Raw genomic sequence first — 22,645 nt, forward strand, 5'->3', positions numbered from 1 at the left:
ATATATAGGTAAAATCTCACGATGAGCGCCTATGCCTATATATCCGAGACGGCGTCCTGTTCTTGAAATTAAAGAGAGCGAGTCCTGGTTGGTTCTTTCGCTACTCACCGACGCTCAGATTCCCAGATTCGCTCAGAGTTCGCTACCTCTTCATCTCCTGATTTCTTGGTACGCATTTCCTATCCTACATTTATTTTAATTTGTAAATGCATTGCGTATGGTGTCTTTAGCGTGCATGCTAGGTTCTGTTGTGTGTTTCTACGATTTCTGACAACTCCGCCTTCCTCATTGATTGTCACCGGTGAAGCGCTCTTTCACTACTCACCGACGCTCAGATTCCCAGATTCGCTCATAGTTCGCTAGCTCTTCAATTCATCTCCTGATTTCTTGGTACGCATTTCCTACATTAATTTTAATTTGTAAATGCAGTACGTTGTTGTGTGTGGTGTCTTTAGCGTGCATGCTAGGTGCTGTTGTGTGTTTCTACGGTTTTGATTGTCACCGGTGAAGTTTGCGTCTCTTTAATATTTAGCCGCACTGTAGAGACCGGCCGGCGTTTATGGCGCCGGCTTGTCCGGCCGGGACTTCGCCAACAAGAACGGAACGCCGCATGCATGCGTCTAAGGTTTCAAGAACCAAAGACAATTTCGCCGCCCCGACGAGGGGACGATGTAATCATAGTAGTCGTCGACGTACGCCGGTGCTCTCTATGATTCACATGTTTAATTTGTAGCTCTCTATCACTATCTTTCAACTTACCAATCACTTGCTGTTAAAGTGAATATTGTTTGCTATCAATGCATATTGGTCACAGACTAATTCCCTTTTTCTTTTTCTTTTTATTTTTTTCTTGTCACAGTGAGCCATGGACGTATTCGGTCCACCCCGACCCCCACCTGAATACCAACCCCGGTGCCATGAAATGGAACTTGGGGAACGTCTCACCGGGAAGGTTACTATAGTTCGCAAAAGGAGGGCCGATGGTGATATGCAGTACATCCTGAAGACAACGCATACCAATTGCTTGGAAGAGCCAACAAACAATGACGAGCTACAAATTCTTCAGCTGGTTGGACGACACCAAAACCTAATTAGAAAGCACCATTCTAACAAAAACTGGTACAATGGCAATACACAGATTCTCCTGGAGTACATCAATGGCCGGTCCCTTAATGGACTACATATTCAGGACGAGGTCCAATTATCGAGGGTCGCAAATCAGATTTTGGAGGCTCTAACTCATATCCACAAGAAATCAATAGCACATATGGCTATTCAACCCGATCACGTGTTGGTGAACCCGAACATGACTGTGAAGCTGTGCAGCTTTGGGCACTCGAAGATCATAGAGGCTGCCATGTGTCGTGTTATCCCCTCCTTGGAGCGGGCGGCAGTCAGGCCTGCCCTACCGAATCACGGGGCTCAATATTTGAGCCCCGAGGCAATACAGGCTGCCAGCTCCAGAAGGGGATTGAATGCCCTAAATCTTTTTCAACAAGATGTTTGGGGTACGGGAATGGTTGTGTGGGAGCTGTTTGTAGGCCACTACCCACTCGCCCAGGTTGATTTTAGTGCTAATCTAGACACTATTCATAGGGCTATTACTGATTCCCTCCCGCTGCAGGAGGTGCCCGGAGCTACGGAGGAGTTAATTGACTTCCTCAATTCTTGCCTGAACGTAAATGCCCAGGAAAGAAGCACCGTAGCAACCTTACACAGCATGCTTTTGTTACTCAGCCGGCAAATGCAAATGCCGGTAATGCAAATTAGGATTAGTATACACTATATAGTTGTTCAAGTTGTAAGTACATTGTATAGTTGTTCAAGTTGTAAGTACATTGTATAGTTGTTCAAGTTGTAAGATAGTTGGTACATTGTAACTACAAAATTCAGTTCCTATACTTCTTTAGCATGTTGATGTTCTGTTATATTTGTTCGAGCATTCAAATTCCTAATTTTAGAAGATCTAACCGACTATAGTGGTTTTTCTCAATTTCGTCCTAAACGACTTTGGTGACCTAATATAGTCCCAGACTTTTGTGTTTTGCTCAATTTAGTCCTCCGTTTATTATTTTGTCAAATTGGTGTTAAATAAAGGGACAATTCAATATTATCAATATTGATCTCTCTTTACTTTTAACCTGCGAAGTGAGAAATCCATCTTTCTTGTACGAATTACACCTATAATTACTCTTAGACCTACGAATCAAATTTTATATTCGCAGGTTTAGGAGGGATTCTGGGAGTAATTCGTAAAAAAAAAAAAAAAAAAAAAAAAAAGATTTCGCACTTTACATGTCTATGAGTAAAGAGATGTCAATATTAAAATTACTGAATTGCCTATTTATTTAACAACAAATGGACCGAATAACAAATGAGGGACTAAATTGATCAAAAATACAAAAGTCTGGGACTAAATTGGGTAAAAACACGAAACTCTGGGACTACATTAAGTCACCAAAGCCGTTTAGGACGAAATTGAGAAAAACCACTATAGTTAAGGACAATTTTGGGTATTAACTCCATTTGATGCAATTGAAAGTCAAACTGCAAAATTGAGAATGAGCAATAATTGAGGAGCATTTTGACAAAAAAATTGTTATAATTATATATATACTCATGTCCCATTTTATCTGTATACTTACTATTTATTGGGTCAAACTAACTTCTTCTTTATTTATTTCTTTAGTATTTTTTACTTATTTTTAAATTTGATTTTTTTTTTGTGTTTAATAATACTTTTAGTGTATTTTCTAAATATATAAATTTTGTATAAAAATATTAAACTTAATATTATGAAAAATTAGATTAAAAATAACTTCAGTTAAGCCTTGTTAACGGAACTAAGACACATAAAATGGGACGGAAGTAGTACAATTTAATATTTCATCTAAATAACAGTCGATAGTAATATACCAAAAATTAAGATCGACCAACACCCTAAGTGAAAGAGTAAAACGTACTGAGAAAAGAATATAAGATATCAAAATAATACTGTATCACTTTTAAAAAAATAAACTTTTCTATTAACAACAAATTAAAAATTTTGTTTTAAATTAAAAGCTCAACTCAAGAAAAATCAATCACAACTAAAATTACAAACTCAATGAACTATAAACCAAACCACAACCTAATAGTCAAGTATAACTATGAAATTCATGTTCTCGATCATTTAATTTGTGGATTATGATTATGGGATTTTCCCTATTTTGTATTAACAAAAAAAATGAAATTGAGTGTAAACTAGAATGGTGAATTCATAATTTTGATATAATAGACACCAAGATTTATCATTGTTGCAAACTTGAAGGATCAAAGTGAAATAAGTAATTCTGAGAATACAGTCAGTAGTGAGTAGATGGGAATGGCTAATGAGTAATGAGTGTCTCCAACGAGAAACTACCAAACGTCATCTCTCCTTTCTTATATCATCTCTTTCCCTGAATTCTCATCTGTCTGTACATTCGCCGGAGATGAACCCTAGTATGAAGCATCCGGTGGCAGAGGCGAACGAGGAGAGTCCATTTGGCTCACTGAGTGCCGACGAGTTCTACTTGCGCCACTCGGTGAGTCACGGCTCCGAGTTCGTCACCAATTCTCGCGGTCTCAAGCTGTTCACCCAGTGGTGGACCCCGCTCCCTCCGGCGAAGGTGATTGGCGCCGTCTGCGTCGTCCACGGCTTCACCGGCGACTCCAACTGGCTGATCCAGCTCACCGCCGTGCACATCGCGAAGCAAGGGTTCGCCGTCTGCGCCATCGACCACCAGGGCCACGGCTACACCGAGGGGGGGCTGAAGGCTCACATACCGGACATAAACCCCGTCGTCGACGACTGCGTAGCGTTCTTCGACTCGTTCCGTGACCGCCACGTGCCGCCGGAGCTGCCTTCGTTCCTCTACGCCGAGTCTCTCGGCGGCGCGATTGCTCTGCTCATAACGCTCCGCCGCGGCGATTCCGCCCCGAAACGGCGCTTCGACGGCGTCGTTTTGAACGGGGCCATGTGCGGCATCAGCGATAAGTTCAAGCCGCCATGGCCGCTGGAGCATTTCCTTGACATTGCCGCGTACTTAATCCCGACTTGGCACGTGGTCCCCACGCGCGGCTCCATTCCCGACGTCTCATTCAAGGTCAGATTTGATATTTTCCTTTTCCGCCATTAAATTCCGTTTTAGAGTACTCATCGAATTTGCTTTCCAATTTCCGTCACGTACGAATGAAGGAGGAATGGAAGAGGAAACTGGCGATAGCAAGCCCCACTAGGACCATGGCGAGGCCGCGAGCAGCGACGGCGCGTGAGCTGTTGAGGGTGTGCAGGGATCTGCAAGCGAGGTTCGAAGAAGTGGAAGTCCCGTTCCTGATCATTCACGGCGGGGAAGACGTCGTCTGCGACCCGGCGTGCGTGGAAGAGCTGTACCGACGCGCCGCCAGCAAGGACAAGACTCTGAATATATATCCCGGAATGTGGCACCAACTGGTGGGCGAGCCGGAGGAGAACGTGGAGCGCGTGTTTGGAGACGTTATACAGTGGCTCAGAACCAGAGCCGGAAACCCCACCAGTTAACACACACGCCGCCGTGCTCCGCCGGCGGAGCATATGGCGCAATTAAATGGAAGTTGGGGGTAATTAGTTGGGCAGTATTGAATAAAGTGGATGGTAGTTGGGAGTCTTTTAGTTACGACTTTCCTTTTTAACTCTTTTATATTATAATATAATTTGTATGGACTACTCCCCATTAATCTCCATTTAACAAGTGTTAATGCGCCAAGCTGTTCAGATTACATATAGTGATTTGGCATGAGATCGAGTCTCAGTGAATGAGAAAGTATGTATGAACAACAGTGTTGCAAGGCCCGATTAATCGCTCTAGGTGGTCCCCAAACCTCTAAAGAGACATAGCGATTTTTTCAACCTTGGTGAATAGATACTACAATCTAATAGAGTCAGTAGTACTTTAAAAAGAAAAAAAAAGTGTTAATGTGATTTCTACCCTATAATTTATTATATTAACATTTAGACCCCACTATTTAAAAGATCACTCTCAACTCTCAAATGCCATGACAACAGTTAACACTTAGCAATCGGAGAATTGTATTAAAAATAGAAAATTTTCATTTTTAAAATTCAAAATTACTGAAAAAAAAACATATATTGCATTGCAGGGACGGAGCCAAAGGGGGGCAGCTGCCCCCATCACCCCACCCCAACCCCATATATAGTTTTTGTATGCATATATGTATATATAGTACATGTTTTAGTATTAGTATAAAAAAAAAACTATAAAGTGATAATAAGAAGTGAGTTAGATTAGGCAGTAGAGTATATATTTAGCCATAATGAGGTTAAGAGTTCAAATCTTGCTATCAATGTAGTTTTACAATTCTTTTTACTCATTGCCCTATGACTTTAACACAATCACATTTTTAACCGAATTTCTGGCTCCGTCCCTGTTGCATTGTAATAGAGCCACTAATACTCAAGATCAATTTTTTTTTTTTTTAAATTACTCGTTTTTGAATTAAAATTTTAGTTTTCTTTTTTGAATGCTAAAATTTTAGTTTTCAATTTAGTTTTTTCTTATATTAATAGTATGGATTCAATCTTTTAATTATCACTGCACCATAGATGTCACCACAATTTAATTTCGATCCTGGATGTGTGATCCTTAATTCGATAGTTTATGAAATTAGAATTGAAACTTTATCGAAAATGTTTGATTATGGTTTTGCATACTTGAAGTTTAAGTTTAAGAATCAAAGCTGATATAGGTTTCTTTACTCTTTTTTTGTTTTGTTTTGTTTTGTTTTGTTTTTTTTTTGTTGTTTTTTTTTTTTTGTTTTGTTTTTTGCATTGTGTTTTAAAGACTTATCAACACTAAAATTCTTTATTATCTTATTGAGATTTTAATAAAACTAAAAGCATGAACACATAACTCTTATCTTTACTTTGTGACATTTTTTAAGTCTCATAGTTTTATCCTTGGTAGCCGCACTGTTGTTGATGGCCACCTTATCATAACCAATCTCTTTCACCCATGAAAGAGCTTCTTTCACCGCTAGAGCTTTCTCCAAACGGATCGTTTAAATACTCTTCATGTAAACTATAATATAAAATAGTTATTTTATTATTTATCAAAATAATATTAACACAATTTGAACTCATTTCATCAAGTAATTAATAAATCTAAAGATGCATATAAAAATATACTTAAACCTCCTATATTATATCATGGGTTAAAAGACATCGTAATTAAATAAATTATGGGAATTTTTATATAATTATATAACCATGCTGCTTTAATCTTTTGTGTTAGGGTGCATGGAGGCGGGAGGAACGTAATCCACCACTTTTGTAACATTTGAATTATTGAAGGGATGAAGAATCGTGGATGTAAAAATAATTAAATGGTTAAATTCACTATTGTATGTAATTAGTGTTGATTTGCTTTGGCTTCGAGCTCTTAAATTAGTTCGCAAATGAACCATTTAACCATTGGAGAAGCACTCCAAAAGAGAAATTGGATATAATGGCGTGTTTGGAAACCCGAGTTCGGGTTCTTAGTGTTTGGTAAGAGAGAAAAAATAGAAGTCAATGGAAAATGAGGGTAAAGTCAATGAAAAATATGAGTGTTTTTTGAAAAATATTTTTTTATTTTTTTTTATTTTTTGAAAAGTCATTTTCCCGAGACAACTTATTCTTCTAAATCAAGTCTTTCAGAACCAATCTGCTATTCGACGTCGACGTTCGCTAACCTGCCAGGTCATCGTCATCGCCATCGCCACCGCCACCACCTTACTGCCAGCTGCCGTCGCACCCCAAAAATATGAAATTTGTTGGGTTTATGGACATATTTAATCATTTTTCAATTAATTTTATTATGTGTTAAATGAAAAAAAAAAAAAAAAAGGCATGGCATGCACGTACTAATGTAACTATACTATATTATATGACATTAACAAACAGAATGAAGCTTTTACCAACATCCCAGTGCCCACCAACTCCAAGATCGGAGACAAAAGTGGCAAGCCACTGCAAAAATTGGAGGTACATGAAACACAAATCCCCTGAATTTTTTTATTATTTTTAAAATTTTTCTTTGTCTAATTTCCATTTCTACTCCCACCCACACTTTTTTTTATCGGCATTTTTTAAAACTCTTGACATTTTACGGTAATATATAGAGCAAGAAATGCCATTTCGTTGGGTTGTAACTGTTCTTGATTGATTCTCTCATTCTTGATTTTGCATATAATAAACAAACCCATTTCCGGGTTTTCTCTTCTGATCCAGCATTTTCACCGTACGAGTTAAAGGTAATCCTTTTACCTCTCCCTCATTCTTCAATGTGTTCGTGTTTTGCGAATTAGAATGGGAATATAGGTATATAAGGTATATTAATCTCAGATGTTTAATTCTATTACTCGATTTGCCAATGCCTTTTTTTTTCCAGTTTCATACCTCCATAGTAAGATTTAGTGTTCGATCTCTTTTTGTTCTTTAATCATAAGGGATTTGTGCCATGAAAAAATGCAGTTATGGTGTTTGATTTTGATTATAGATGGCTAAATCAGTTAAATCTGTAATGGAGGATATGTGTATCTGACAAATTTCTCATGGCTAAATGAAACAGAGATGGTGTGTGTGTTTGATTGCATTTTGTAATATGATTTAGAGCTTCTTTCTAGATCTCAATTTTACAAATTTTTGGGTTGTTCCATGATTGCGAATTTGGGAAAAGTTTGTGCCTTTTCTTTGTTTAGTAATTACCTTTCCCAAATGATAATAGATGATATTTTATACATTACAGAAGGAGTATCATTATTGGCCTCCCAGAATGAAGTAAAAGGCTATGCATTGAGCATTAGTGACTTAAACAAAATTTACAACTTAATTGACCTCTCAGAAGGTGTTTTGTCTCAGCTCTTAATCCATCCTTAGCCTTCTTTGTTTTTGATGAAAACCAAAGATCAATCTCCAAAAGCTTTAAGCTTTTTCCTTCCCCCACTGCATCTCCTTCCTTTCATTGAAGTCTTTACTTTAGTGGTCAGGGAAAGCGTAATCTTGCCCATATTGTTCATCAATCCCTACGCGGTCTAATCTAAATTCTTTATGTTGTTAGACAGCTTCTAGAGTCTATCAACTGGAACTAGATGATAGATAATGTGGTTGTTTTATTCACCAATAAGTGCTTCCAATTTGAAACGAAAAGTTCATAGCCTATTCTACTTCTTGATGTGCGGATTTATGTTGGATGCTTGTAAATGCATGTCAACTAGCATCATGGTTGCAGTAGGCGCCAGGTGCTAGTCAGGCAGCAGAGTAGTGCCTAGCGCCTAGACGGCTGACTAAAAAAACAAAATAGTGCACCTATGTGGGTGTATGTCATATTATATATATATAATGAAAAAAAATTAGCAAGGCCGAGTCGGCCGAGTTAGGCGCCTAGGCGGCCGGCACCCTAGAGGGGTGCTTAGGGCCTAGGCCGATTTTTGCAACAGTGGTCAGCATGTAAACTATTCTTTCCATGCTGACAGTTGTCTGGTTTCATTCTTGAAGATCATATAATGATGTTTCCTTGAAATAACTATGGGTGTTTTAAAGCATTTTCTTCCATTCATTCTCTGCTGGCGCAATTGATGCCTTTATTTATTGTTTTCAGACTCCATTTTATTCTGGTACTGAACATGATGCAAGAATCTCAAAGCACAAACCCCCCTGCGAGCACGGACCCCCCTGCGAGCACGGACCCCCCTGCAAGCACGGACCCCCAGCGAGCATGGATCCCCCTGCAAGTGATGCTGACAAACCAGCAACAATTGAAGAGGTGAAAGAGGAAGGTCCAATGTTTCCCTGCAACCTTTTCGATACAGAAATGGTTCACAAGATAGCACAAGAATTCCTTACAGGATTATCCTCTGCCTGTGTTGACAACACGACAGGTGGCATATTCAAGAGCCCTGGTTCAGTGGCTGTTGATATTAGACGAGAAATGGTGGACTATCTTGTCCACAGAAGTGAAACGTTTGTTGCTGAATCCATTGTCTTGGAAGGGGATGCCAATACCGAAGCACCTACTGATGCTTTCGATATTATCTCTGATATTATTGATGAATTCGCACATTCAAAAAGGAATTTTTTTAGCCGTGTCTCGGGATGGGTTCTGAGTGATAGGAGAGAAGATAGGATAGACGATTTTGTGCAGGAGATGGAAACGAACGGGTTTTGGTTGATCGGGCGGAGGGAGGCGGTTGCACAAACTTTGCTTAGAAACGTCGACTTCAAGAACACCTACCATTGCAGTATGAAGTATAGGTCTGACGAAGAGCTGCAACAACATCTTCCCTCTTGCAATTTCAGGGTTATGAACTGTGACCACGAGGGATGTAATGTTATATTCATTGCAGGACGTGCCGAAGAACATGACTCTTCCTGTCCTTTCAAAATAATCCCATGCGAGCAGAAATGCCCGGAAACCATAATGAGGCGGGATATGGACAGGCATTGCATTACTACTTGTCAAATGAAGCTCGTGAACTGCCCCTTTTATCCGGTAGGTTGTCAATCTACAGTTCCACAGTGCAATATACCTCAACACCGGACCGAGAACCTACAGGCTCACTTGGTCTGCATCTTAAAACTTGTTCACAAGGAAGCTTCTCCCGAAGCCCTGAATAAAAGGGCAGAACAACTGTTGGAGGTGAGTTTTGAGTGTCATACTTATTCGTTTCCCTCTTCCCTTCCTACTAAGTTACCATTTCAGGAAATAAAATACTCCGTAAGCACATTCTTTCCCCTTCTCATTTCCTTTACGGCTTTTGTTAGTTATTTGATTTGATTGCAAGATAGATAGAACTGTTATTATGATCCTGAGAAGTGTTATATTGTTTTTGGCAAATATGTGCATGTTTTATGGAGGACCAACAAAATTTTTGTCTTGCCTTCACTGGTGGATTTATATTCTTTATTCTTACAAACAGGCATCGCCTCGTGCGAAATTAGCAGCTTCTCGGGATGCAAGAGCTTTAACATTTGCAATTAAGGATCTTGAAGGGAAGCTTGGGCCAATAGTGGAAGAAGTGAAGCCAGTTGCAGAGGAAGAAAACACAACAGCTAACAATGAGGAGAGCACTGCTGAGTCCACTGAGAATGCCGCCAAGGATGGAGAATCAACTCTTAAAACTGAAGAGTCACCCGCAAAGCATAATGACCTCACATCTTTAGAAAGCAAGGCGGAGCCTAATGAATCACTTGCCAAGGCCGAAAACGCTCCAAATGAATCACTTGCCAAGGCTGAAAACACTCCAAATGAGTCACTTGCCAAGGCTGAAAACGCTCCAAATGAGTCACTTGCCAAGGGTGAAAACGCTCCAAATGAGTCACTTGCCAAGGCTGAAAACGCTCCAAATGAATCACTTGCCAAGGCTGAAAATGCTCGAGAAGCACCCTCAGAAAACGAGGATACTACAAATAAACAGTCTGATACAGAGGGTTCAGAGCCAATAGTAAAGAGAGAAGAGAAGAGCACTGATTTGGCTGCTCAGGGAGATGCGGGAGTAGTGGAGTCTCCGGTGTCACCCAAGGAACAGAATGCCTCTACTGCTTTACCCCGTGAGGTAGAGTCACCTGCAAAAGCTTTGGACTCTCCGAAAGCTACCACTGAAAATGAGGGGCCCACAGTTCTTCAATCTGAGAAAGAAAAGATCTCAGAGTCTGCCCAAGAAGAAGAAAACCCCAAAGAACAATCTAGTGAAAACTAGATGCACGTGGAGCCATATAATCCAATGGGATGGAGAGAATTGAAGAGTTGCATAGGTACAACTTCTAACAGGGAAGATAATATTATGCGTCATAGGCTTGTAGAAGGAACTTCTCCATGCCACAAGGAAAAACGGAGCAGCTTTAGGTTCTGTTTCATAGCTTTGCTCTGAAGCCTTGGACTTAGGATATATCCCGAAAGCAGAGTGTGCCGAACCAGTTAACTTAGTTTGTCACCTGGGAGAGAGACCTAGAAGCTAATCTCAGAATTATTTCCCTGCTGTAAAAAGATTTTTTTTGTTTTGTTTTGTTTTATTTTGTTTTATCCAGTTTTCTTCGTCAAAATGAGATGGTGTCCATCAACACTTGCAGATTTGTCGTTTGGCTGTGTCTACACACTACCTGTGGTTTTATCTTTTTTTTTTTTGCTTCCCATATATCATCCATTTATGTATTTGTAAACATTTATCCAATTAATGGATGCGAGATTTTGCTCATTTCTTTAATTTGGTTTGCCTGAATTTTACTTGTTTTTCTAGATGTACTGTAGTTGCAATAAGGCATTGTTTTATATGATTCTTGATTTATATGTTAAGTGGTATTTTGACATCTTTGCTTCTGCTTCTCTTTTTAACCAGCCAAATTCGAAGACTGACAGGGTTAACCGGAAGTGACTCATCTTCTTGGAGAATGGAGAAGGCGTGTTTGAGATGCAGATTGCTTTCAGCAGATAAAAGACCATTTCTATGGTGGTCTGCCAGGTTAGCTCTTTACATTGATGGCCATGATTAATCATTGTTGAAAACTTGTCTTTTCGTCCCTTTGAAAGGCACACCAAGAACTAGCATCGAGTGTTTGGCTGATATAGAGATCTTGTTTAGACCAATATTCCTAGTATATTACCGTTAATTAAGATGACACTGTCAACCTTAAACGTGGTCTACAATGCTCTTCCACATTGTTGGATTTTGTCATTTCTGTTTGTTCCATTTGTGCATTCCTCGTTTATATCATTGCTTCCATTGTCATTATTGGTTCGTTTGAGATAAATTTGCAGTTTCACATTCTTTGCGGTATTCTCTCAGAACAAATTTGATCATCACTAACCACCATGCAGAAGCTCTACTTGTTCGGTCTGTTGGTACAGTTTCTCATATTCACACACTTCAGTGTCCATGCACAGCCTGCGCCATCCCCTGGCCCACACTCCCCCGCTCGTATTCCTCCCACCAATAACCCAACTTTACCGCCATCCCCTCCCCCAGGCTCCCCAGCTCCTACTCCTCCCACCCCTAAACCAACTTCATCGCCACATTCGGGTCCTAAACAAGAGACACCACCGGAATCTGGAAGCTCGAGTGGGTTGAGTGGAGGACAGAAGGCCGGGATTGTGATAGGAGTATTTGCTGCAGCTGGTGCTGGGTGGGTTGGATGGAGGATATACAAGAAGCGTAGAGGGAATATAAGGCGGGCACGGTTTGGATATCAAGCCAGGAGAGATGTGCAGCTGTGAGAACTGGAAATTGGAACAATTCTTGCCCATTTTTTTTTTTCCTTTGTAGTTTGTACCACCAGAAGAAAAGAAACATAGCAGCCAGAGGTCCTGAGATCATTCTTGCAAATGTTTGGTTTTGTATTCTTTCCATCTTTTGATACTTGAAGAAATGCATTTCCTTTAATTCTTTTCTGCACTTTTGTATACGCACCTGATATATCTGCACCTAGGGATGTCAATTGTATTCGTATTTGACGGGGAACTCGACTCCCCGTTCGACGAGGAAGGGAACATGGACAAAAGTAGGGGATTGGGGATGAGTGATGGGGGCAGGGATATATATATATATATATATATATATATATATATATACACATATATACACACACGTGTGTGTGTGTTTTTTTTTTTAATTGTAAAATATTTAATAGTATTTTAAATTGAAGATTAATATATATGAGTTATTTTTTTTTAATTTTTAATCTTTTTTATATAAGTTACAGGTGGAGTAGGGGATTTCCCATTTCAAAATAATTCCGTGGAATGGGGATGAGGAGATGTTTTCCTTTCCCGGTACAGATGGCGAGGGGAATGGGAAATGGGGGAGAAAGTTGGGGGTGGAGATGGAGGGTCCGCCCCGCCCTATTAACATCTCTGTTTGCACTCCGTAGAATGAAACTAATCTAGTCGAGTTTTGGTCAGTTTTATTTGAGACAACTCTCCTGCATTATGTATGCATTGGTAGTTGTCATTGGGGTTTTGTGTTGCCAAACAGATTAGCGATATTGAGGACAATAACGTCAAAGGGAAGGACGACATTCCCTTCCCGGTAACTCAACATTCAAATCTCCTGATCACGAATCCTAGTAATATTTTATTCCTCCTCGGAAAAATCACCCGCATTAATGATAGACCTTGTATACATAGTGTTAGTGTGTTTGTTGTTTATGCCTAGTGAGACCCTAAGACAATCCGTTTCAATAATGACGCCTTTAGTTTTGAGTCACGAGAAGGCCTCTTTACAAGATAAGGTTTTGACATGAAACGCATCCCGGGGCATAACAGTAATCCACTTTGTGCTGCCACAAATGCTCCAGTCTCGTCTCGAAACCCACCTTGGAATCTTGGATTTATCATTCTTCCCAAACTCTTGGATTTATCATGGAAGAGTGCATCATCAACATTACACTTGAGAAAGCTCATTGGCAGGGAAGCGAAATTGGAACTTCCACCAAACTGCAGCGCGACTTACTTTCGCCTTTGAGTTCAAATTAAGCAAATTTGAAAATTTGAGTATTGATTTGTTTTTTTCTTTGAAAGTTATAAATGGCACATTTTTAGTAGTTAGGGACCATTTTTTTTTAATAAGGAAAACTTATAGTCACTATCTAATGGTGTACACAGGATAAACTTTATTTATGTGTAATAGTCTACAAATTACAGTGAAGAAGTAAATCGCACTAAGAAGATCTTATGCGATGGACTCGACCATGAGAATGTTGACAAAAATCAAACTTGTGAGCTGATAATCATGTTGGGTGGGAAGTGAGGGGTTTGCTTCTTTTTTTTTTTTTTTTTTTTTTAAATGTAAGTATTTGTTAAGAAAGAAAAGGATAACCCATTACTACTTTTCTTAGCTTGTTTGATTGGATGGAAAATATTTATCAAAAGGAGTCAATCCCCTAAACTTTGGGAAAATGCTTTTTGTTTGGTTCATTGAAATTTATTTTCAGAAGGAAGTACAATTCCTCATATTATTCATGCCATCATCTTTTTGACACGTTTATGCCACATAATATTCATGTCGATACCAACGTTTCAAATTAGCCACATCATATGCCAACTCAAAAATTCGGTTGATTCTCCTGGTAAGCGATTGGCAAATAAGGCGAATTACATAATTTTTTAGTGTTAAATGTTTAAATTGTACTCCTCCTCCTCTATTTCATTTTATCTGTCCTATTGAGGTCAAATCAATTCTTTTTTTTTTTTGTATTATATACTTATTTTTAAATTTAATTTTTTGTATTTAATAGTACTTTTAATATAGTTTCTAAATATATAAATTTTGTATACCAATACTAAACTTAATATTATGAAAAAATAATTAAAATAACTTCAGTCAAGCCTCGTTAACCGAATCAGACACATAAAATAAAACGAAGGGAGTACATTTTTTTTCCAACGAGAAAAACCACATTCACTACTCAGAGTGTTACTGGGTAAATATAGTTTTTATATAATAATTTGCAACTCACAAAAAAGATATAATCAACTGCATTATGAAAACTCCATGCGATGAGCTCAACTGAAAGAATTTTACAGGGCGTTTGGTTGGAGGGATTTTAAATTCCCTTCCCACTTAATTCCACCTAATTCCAAAGGCCATTAAATTCCGTAGTTTGGTTGGAGGGAATTGCAATTTCCCCATTTTCATGGAATTAAAATCTCATGTCCCCCTGGTATTTTAATTCCTGGGAAAAAAAGATAGTGATGAGTCAACATTACCCCTTCCTTTTTTAACTTAAAATTAATGTCTAACAACAATAATGGACATTTTTGACTTTATACTACTTATTCCCTTTCAATTCCCATGTATACCAAACATTGGAATTGAAATTCCCAATAATTCTATTCCTGTCAACCAAACACTGGAATTTAAATTCCCACTTTATTCACAGTAATTCAACTCCCATGAAATTACAATTCTTTTCCCACATAATTCACCCCCTCCAACCAAATGCCCTGTTAATTGTATAAATTTTTTGATCAATAATCTAATTATACAAGTTATTAAAATTCAATGACTTATTTAATACCCATTCCTGTTTTATCACTAGAATACATATAACATTAAACATTTAATTTCTAAGCGAAAGTTACACTTTTCGTCCTTAAGTTATAAGGTAATTGTAGAATTCGTCCCTAAGTGTTGGTCAAATTACACTTTTCGTCTCTAAGTTATTATTGAAGTTGCACTTTTCGTTCCTTTACTAATAAAACATTAAGGACAAAATTTACAATTTTAGTATAACTCAGGGACGAAAAGTGAGCACGAAATGATAAAAATTACAACCAATAATAACTTAGAGACAAAAAGTGAGCATGATCAATACTTATGTACGAATTCTACAATTACCTTATAACTTAGGGATGAAAAGTGCAATTTCTTTTCAATTTGGATTCTAACTTTCAACCATTTCTAGTTTTCTACCTAATTAGTTTGATCTAATACTTACTCCCTTTATACATTTGAGGTCGGTAGAAGAAGACGGGCTCCCAGCCCACGATCCACACACGTATTGGTCCAACTGTCCATCTTTGGGCCACTCACTCATCGCTATCTGGGCCATGGGCCCCATTAAATTAGGACTCATATTCAACCATAATAAAGCGGAGGATAGTCGGTTTGTCTTGTCTGCAATATTAATGTTTCATTCATATGATCACTCCGACGTCTGATGCGTTAACTCTCTACAAATCCCCGCCAATAAAAGACAAAATTTATTACCTTAAAAGCCCACACTTCAATTCACTAAAATTATTGATAGATAATAAATCATTCTTTCAAAAGGGTATGTAAATCAGGTAACTTAACTGAACATGAACCACAAAGGCTAGACGGTGTTAACTGTGCACAAAGGAATCCCCCTCACTTTGAGGTTGCTCCTACACTGCCGCGAGTGAGACTCGATCCTTGGTCATTCTTTCAAAGTTTCACCTCTATAACCAGTTGAGCTGCCCATGCGGGTTTGATAGATAAATCATAATAACTCAGCGTTCACTAGTTGAAAAAGTCCGTACTTACTATTTAGTATTGACAAGGAGCTATGTTGGTTTTAGGGTTTTTGGGTCCAGAGAAGTCTAACACAACCTTGGTTGGTGGATATACCTTTCAATAAAGTTATCTAAAATATTAGGGAATGGATAATTTTAGTAAACGTGTCTCTCTATTCTCTGGGCATGGACTCGCCTGTTTTACATCTCGGAGGGGCCTTTATATAGTAGACCCTCCTTTAATTCGGGCTTTAAGTACAATAAATTGGGCTTTGATGGCTAATTACATCGGAGGGCCGTTGAGCTGCTGTTACTGGGCCTCCCAACGGCTCTTTGACCGGCTTCTTCAATGCTTCTTTAAATGCCCTTTAACGGCTCTTTGTCACTTTCGCCAAGTCTTCGTCCCGACATTGGAGTCGGCTCGTCTACTCGACTCGGTCGGATCTTCTTTCGGGTTTTATTACTTTCTGGGCTTCCGCCCTTTTTTCTGTAGGCCGCATCTTATTCTCTTTGGGCTTCCCAATTCTTCTTGGGCCGGGGTCCACACCCCATCAACTACTTTCACAAAAGAGTGAGACTCTTACATTGTGATCTCTTCTATTCCTCAAGACTGCTACACATGTATTTATTTTTTTATTTGCCTGCATGGGCAGCTCAGTTGGTCACAATGGTGAAATTTGGGAAGAGTGACATGTCGTGTGACTTAAAAGTTGACTTAATTCACAAAAGGAACAAGGTTCAAATTGGCCACTAAACGTAACCTGAAAATGCAATTAGGCCACTGATAAAAAAAATGCAATTAGACCACTGAACACTCTAAATGTATGCAATTTCACCGGATAGCAGGTTACCATCAATTTTAGTAGGTTACCTTTTTACGTGGCAGCTGAGTTGACATTTTTAATAATTTAAAAATAAATAAATAAAAATTAAACGACCAACACCCCGTCGTTTTTTTTTTAAAATTATTATTACAATTTATTAAAAATTATTAAAAGTGCCAACTCAGCTGCCACGTAAGCAGGTAACCTACTATCATGTGAAATTGCATACATTTAGAGTGTTCAGTGGTTTAATTGTATTTTTTTTTGGTTCAGTAACATAATTGCATTTTTAGGTTACGTTCCGTGATCAATTTGAACCTCATTCTTTCACAAAATTATTGTAAGTTAATTGTATGTTGTAATTTTGATAATATGACATGTAAATACAATTTTTAAAGTGAAGAAGTATGTATTTCGTCGTGCTGGGCTATTCACTTGCCGACGTCCGACGATTGCGTCCCTTTGTCGTGTGACTGTCATAGTCTTTCAAACCGCACCGTTGATTACGGGGACCGAATTTGTCGGTAATGGTTCGCTACCGTTGGAATTTTGACTGACTCACTTTCAATTAGGTGATGACTTTGAATTCACCAAAATTATCCATTGCCGGAAAACAAAATGCCCTATAAATTGCATGAGCCACCACTTGGTTTTTCAGAAATACAATTTTAGCCCCAAAAGTTTACTTTCGGAATGTGTGATTCATTAAGATTTTATCATATATATATATGTATGAGACTAGTATTTCATATGTACGATGCGCAAAAATATATGTCCAATATTAATATTTAATGTTAAAATCTTAGTTATATATATATATATATATATATATATATATATATATATATATATATATATATATATATATATATATATATTGATGGGGTGAGAACCCCGGCCCAAGAGATAGGGGCCCAAAGAAGGTAGAGGTGGGCCAGCAACGAGGAGCCCAAGGAGTGATCAGGTCGAGTCCGGGAGTCGGCCAAGGCCCAAGCCCAGGAAAGGACCTGGCTCGAGGAGCCGTTGAAGGCATTAAAGAGGTGACTTTAAAGGAGAACCGTTGAAGCATTAAAGGCCGGGCACAGTCGGGCGGTTACGAGCCTAAAAGAGCCGTTGGTTGACCGAGTAATGGCATCCAACGGCTCCATCCCTTGATTAGCCTTGAAGTCGGCCGTTAAAGGGCCTTTAAGTCGAATGAGGAGGAGCCACTATATAAAGGCTCCTCCATTCTTGTAATAGGCAGGCATTTCCGGACACCCGGGAGAGAGTGAAAAATAACAAAGAGTTCCTGAAGTACTACCGTGATCTTTGAAAGTAGGCATTACTGTTACTAAGAGGTGTATCCTCCGACCAAAGGTTGTGTTGGACCTCCTTGGGCCCGAAAACCCTAAAACCATCACTGGCGCCATCTGTGGGGACTGAAACAAAGAGTCGCGTGTCCTCTTGAGCGAGGCGAGTCCGAAGAACAATAGCCGAATCAGGCATGGCAGGAAGCGAGGAACAGTCGAGCCGCCAAAACAACGAGCGAGAAGCCGACTTGAGAAATCAGCTGAATAGGAGAAATGCTCGAAGCCAAGAAAACGAGGCGACACCGCCGCCTACGCCGCAAAGGAATCCGCAAATACCACAAGTGCTGCTCACCCCGGAGCAGTTGCGCGCAATCGGGCGCGCCTGTGCGGAAGCGAGTCTGGGAGCGAGAGAACAGTCGCACACTCGCCAGCCGCAACGCGAGTTGCAACCGGCTCAGGGGCCGGACAACCGTCGAGTGAGTCGGCGGGCGGAGAGCCAGCCGGTGCAATCCGTTCATTCCCGGCTGGGTCCAAGCACCGGACGACGGTCGGCAAGGGAACGATTAGGCCGGAGGGAGCCCGGTCGCGCCCCGCTAGTCGCCCGCGACCAACACGCCACACGGGAAAAGAGTCGAACCAAAAGGGCCCGGACTGAGACTCGCCGCGTGGAGCAACTCCCTCGCAACCCCGTCCGACCGGCTGAGTCTGAAGTTGGTGAAAGCACGGAATCCACGGGGAATCGCACCTTGGAAAGGGTCGAAGTGGCCAATTTAGTACAAGAGGTACGAGATCTGAAAGAAAGGATGGAGGGAAAATCCAAATCCCCGGGGCGTACGTTGCTGACAGCCTTGCCCTTTTCGGACGAGGTCATGGCCTTCAAGATACCGGGCGACTTCAAGTTCCCGGAGCAAGCCACATTTGACGGATCAGGCGACCCGCGAGAACACCTATTGAGTTATCAAGCTAAGATGCAAGTCTTAGGAGTGCGGGACCCGGTCATGTGCCGTGCCTTCTTACCCACGTTGAAGGGGCCCGCCCAAAGGTGGCTTGTAGGCCAGCCCTCGGGGTCGATCCACAGCTTCGAAGAGCTGGCAGACCGCTTCATGAGCCATTATGCCGCTAACATCAAGCCACAGAAGGATCTGACGCACTTAGGCGACATCCATCAGGATGAGGGCGAGTCCCTGAAAGCCTATCTGGCTCGCTGGCAAAAGGAGATCCAGTCGATAGAAGAAGTGGAGGACCAAACCGCGCTCACCTTCTTCATTGAGTCCCTGCGATCCGGACAGCTGTACCGGGACCTAAGGGACAACCGCCCGGCGACATATGCGGAGGCTATCCAGATGGCCAACAGGAGGGCTAACATAGAGCAGGCCATAAAGCATAAACGGCAGCGCGAGGTCGGTGGGGCTGCCGGCGGAAAAAGGACGCGGGCAGAAACGAGAGAAAGGCGTTTGGACACGGCCCGGCGGCCCGAAGTCAGACGACCGTATGACCGTCCCATCGTTCACACCTATCGACCGGCTCCAGAGCGACCAGTCCACGAAGTGCAGGCGGTCGCCCCGCCTCTGCCCCCGTCGGTTAGCGACCGTGCGGCGGACGAGGATGCGGGTAAGACTTCTAAATATTGTCGCTATCACAAATCTTATACTCACAGCACGGAAGAATGCTACTATCTAAAGAAGATCATGGAGGGGATCATCCAGCACGGAACACCGCCCCCTAACCAATGGAAGCGAAGGTCGGCCGGTCGGGGAGGCGAGGTAACCGCCGCCGACGCGGAGAACAGCCGAGGTAAGCAGCCGGCTTCCGAGGAAGATGAGGCCCAATGGCGCCAGAAGCCGGTCATTAACATGATAGTCGGCGGGCCAGAAGGCGGCGATTCCGCGAACACCCGAAAAGCCTGGGCTCGGCAGCTGTATGTCGGAACAGTCTATGGCCGAGAGGAGAGCTCCAAAAAGGTATGCCGGGAGCCCATTGTGTTCACTGATAAGGACCTGCCGGCTGGGGAGACCCCGCACCGGGATGCGCTGGTCATCGCAATGGACGTCAACGGCGTGGTCGTTCGCCGAATCCTGGTCGACACCGGGAGCAGTGTCAACGTATTGTACCTGGAGACCTTTACCAAGATGGGGTTAACCCGGGAACAGCTCAGACCCGTGAACACCCCACTCGCCGGTTTCACTGGCAACTCGGTAGAAGCGGAAGGGTCCATCACTCTCCCTGTCGAAGTCGGCAGCTATCCGGACGTGCAACAGTTGAGCATGAAATTTATCGTGGTCGATCTAGCATGCTCACACAACGCCATACTCGGCCGCCCGGGTTTGGAAGACCTCGGAGCCTTGATCTCCATCGAGCATTTGTGCCTGAAGTTCCGCACGCCGAACGGAATAGGAACGGTGCGTTGTGACCGCAAGGTCGCCCGCGACTGCTACCTGCAAGCATGTAGAGGAATGGGCAAGCGCGGGATGCATGTCCATGAGATCACCGAGAGACCCCCTAAGAAAACAGTGATACCGCGCCCAGAGCCGGCCGTCGAGCTAGAGGAAGTCGAGGTGGACCCCGCACAGCCAAGCAGGCGAGTGAGGATCGGAGTCGGCCTTTCGGAGAAGTTGAAAGGGGCAATCACGAGAGTACTCCAAGAGCACCGGCTGGTCTTCGCCAGGGGCCCAGAAGATATGCCCGGCGTAGATCGATCGGTCATATCGCATCGACTCGCCGTAGACCCGGAGCACCGGCCGGTTGTGCAAAAGAAACGGTATTTGGCCAACGATCGGAGGGAGTTTGTGAAGAAAGAGGTCAGCACGCTGTTAGCAGCTGGACACGTCCGTGAGGTCAAGTACCCGGAATGGTTGGCTAACGTGGTCCTTGTGCCCAAGCCCTCGACGTGGCGAATGTGTGTAGACTACACGGATCTTAACAAAGCATGCCCAAAGGATCCGTTTCCTCTGCCCCGAATCGACCAGCTAGTCGACGAGACGGCCGGGTCAGCGTTGCTCAGTTTCATGGATGCCTTCAGAGGGTACCATCAGATATTCATGCACCCGGCGGACGAGGAGAAGACAGCCTTCCTAACTCCGGACGGAGTTTATTGCTATCGAGTCATGCCGTTCGGACTCAAAAATGCCGGGGCCACGTACACCCGAATGGTCGCCCGACTATTCCAGCACCTGCTCGGAAAGTCAATGGCCGCGTACGTCGATGACATGCTCGTCAAAAGTCGAGAGGAGGACCAGCACGCGGGAGATTTGGCCGACTGCTTCAAAGTGATGATAAAGTACAATATCCGATTGAACCCCAAGAAGTGCGCGTTCGCCGTCCAAGGCGGTAAGTTCTTGGGCTACATGGTCACCAAGCGAGGCATCGAGCCTAACCCAGAGAAAGTGCAAGCCATTCTCGATATGCAGCCTCCTACTACCATCAAGGACCTACAACGCTTGACGGGGCGACTGGCCGCTCTCAGCCGCTTTCTGAGCAAATCAGCGGATAAAACTGTGCCTTTCTTCGAAGCCATGAAGAAGAAGGAGGGATTCGCTTGGACTAGCGAATGCCAACAGTCGTTCGAGGAGTTAAAACGATACCTGTCGACTCCCCCAGTACTGTCTACCCCCCAGGGGGGCGAACCGCTACTGTTGTACCTCGCTGCCTCGGCCAAAGCGGTAAGTTCGGTGTTGGTTCGAGAGGAGGACCGAGTCCAGCACCCGGTTTATTATGTAAGCCGCTCGCTAAAAGCTGCCGAGACACGGTACACCGCCCTGGAAAATATCGTGTATGCCCTGGCGGTCACCGTGCGCAAGTTGGCGCCTTACTTCCAAGCCCATACCGTCCGGGTCCTGACGGATCAACCGCTCGGTAGCGTACTGCGGAACCCCTTGTCTTCCGGCCGGCTAGTGAAATGGGCCGTCGAGCTGACTCAATACGGAATCGAGTACCAACCCAGGCCCTCCATTAAGGGCCAAGCTCTGGCCGACTTCCTGGTCGAGTGTACGGCGAGCGAGGAGGAAAAGGAAAGCGCCTCGGAGAGCAATCCGGGTGAATGGTGGGAGATGCATGCAGACGGGGCCTCGAGCCGACAGCACTGCGGAGGCGGCGTCGTGCTCATCACTCCGGAAGGATTTCGGCTGTATTACGCCTTGAAATACCTGTTCTCTGCGTCGAACAACGAAGCTGAGTACGAAGCAGTATTGAACGGTCTCCGACTCGCCAAGGACCTGGGAGTCGAGCGAATACGAATTAAAACCGACTCCCGCCTAGTGGTTGGGCAGATCTCGGGCACGTGCGAAGCTAAGAACGCGCGGATGGCGTTGTACAAAGAGTGCGCCATCAAGATGTTGGAGGGGTTTGAAGCCTATGAAATAGAATACATATCCAGGGCGGACAATGCGGAGGCCGACATCCTGTCTAAAATCGCCTTGGACGGAGTGCCGGACCGCCTAATCAAGATTTGCCAGAAAGAGGAGCTAGTCGGCCGAGTGTCGAAATGGCGCCGCTAAACGTCCAGCAAGTA

The 22,645-nt window shown here is 42.5% G+C and overlaps 3 protein-coding genes across 6 annotated transcripts; all 3 read left to right on the forward strand.

Annotated features, from left to right (window-relative positions):
- The first annotated feature begins 922 nt into the window (after positions 1–922).
- LOC109192284 (mitogen-activated protein kinase kinase 5-like) lies at positions 923–3,358 on the forward strand. The gene is made up of 2 exons (XM_019342857.1): positions 923–1,756; positions 3,278–3,358. The coding sequence occupies exons 1-2, from the start codon at positions 923–925 to the stop codon at positions 3,356–3,358; spliced, it is 915 nt and encodes a 304-aa protein (XP_019198402.1).
- Positions 3,334–4,779, forward strand: LOC109192612 (caffeoylshikimate esterase-like). Its single transcript, XM_019343324.1, has 2 exons — positions 3,334–4,127; positions 4,220–4,779. The coding sequence occupies exons 1-2, from the start codon at positions 3,372–3,374 to the stop codon at positions 4,559–4,561; spliced, it is 1,098 nt and encodes a 365-aa protein (XP_019198869.1). The 5' UTR covers positions 3,334–3,371; the 3' UTR covers positions 4,562–4,779.
- A 2,117-nt stretch (positions 4,780–6,896) lies between these two features.
- On the forward strand, positions 6,897–11,250 carry LOC109192242. 4 transcript variants are annotated; one of them, XM_019342811.1, is made up of 4 exons: positions 6,897–7,042; positions 7,289–7,311; positions 8,658–9,695; positions 9,976–11,250. In XM_019342811.1, exons 3-4 carry the CDS (start codon positions 8,775–8,777, stop codon positions 10,753–10,755), a joined length of 1,701 nt encoding a protein of 566 aa, XP_019198356.1. In that variant the 5' UTR covers positions 6,897–7,042; positions 7,289–7,311; positions 8,658–8,774; the 3' UTR covers positions 10,756–11,250. The 4 variants fall into 4 exon arrangements, with proteins under 4 accessions (XP_019198356.1, XP_019198357.1, XP_019198359.1 ...); XM_019342814.1 differs by having other exon boundaries at positions 6,950–7,042; positions 7,270–7,311; XM_019342812.1 differs by lacking the exon at positions 7,289–7,311.
- The last annotated feature ends 11,395 nt before the right edge of the window (positions 11,251–22,645 follow it).

The sequence above is a fragment of the Ipomoea nil genome, unplaced genomic scaffold, assembly GCF_001879475.1.
Source record: "Ipomoea nil cultivar Tokyo-kokei standard unplaced genomic scaffold, Asagao_1.1 scaffold1770, whole genome shotgun sequence".
Lineage (NCBI taxonomy): Eukaryota > Viridiplantae > Streptophyta > Magnoliopsida > Solanales > Convolvulaceae > Ipomoea > Ipomoea nil.

Coding starts and splice junctions, on each gene's coding strand:
- LOC109192612 (XM_019343324.1), top strand. CDS start 3,372: ATGAGTAATGAGTGTCTCCAACGAGAAACTACCAAACGTCATCTCTCC. Junction 4,128..4,219: donor TTCCCGACGTCTCATTCAAG/GTCAGATTTGAT, acceptor GTACGAATGAAG/GAGGAATGGAAGAGGAAACT.
- LOC109192242 (XM_019342811.1), top strand. CDS start 8,775: ATGGATCCCCCTGCAAGTGATGCTGACAAACCAGCAACAATTGAAGAG. Junction 9,696..9,975: donor GGGCAGAACAACTGTTGGAG/GTGAGTTTTGAG, acceptor TCTTACAAACAG/GCATCGCCTCGTGCGAAATT.
- LOC109192284 (XM_019342857.1), top strand. CDS start 923: ATGGAACTTGGGGAACGTCTCACCGGGAAGGTTACTATAGTTCGCAAA. Junction 1,757..3,277: donor GCCGGCAAATGCAAATGCCG/GTAATGCAAATT, acceptor TTGATATAATAG/ACACCAAGATTTATCATTGT.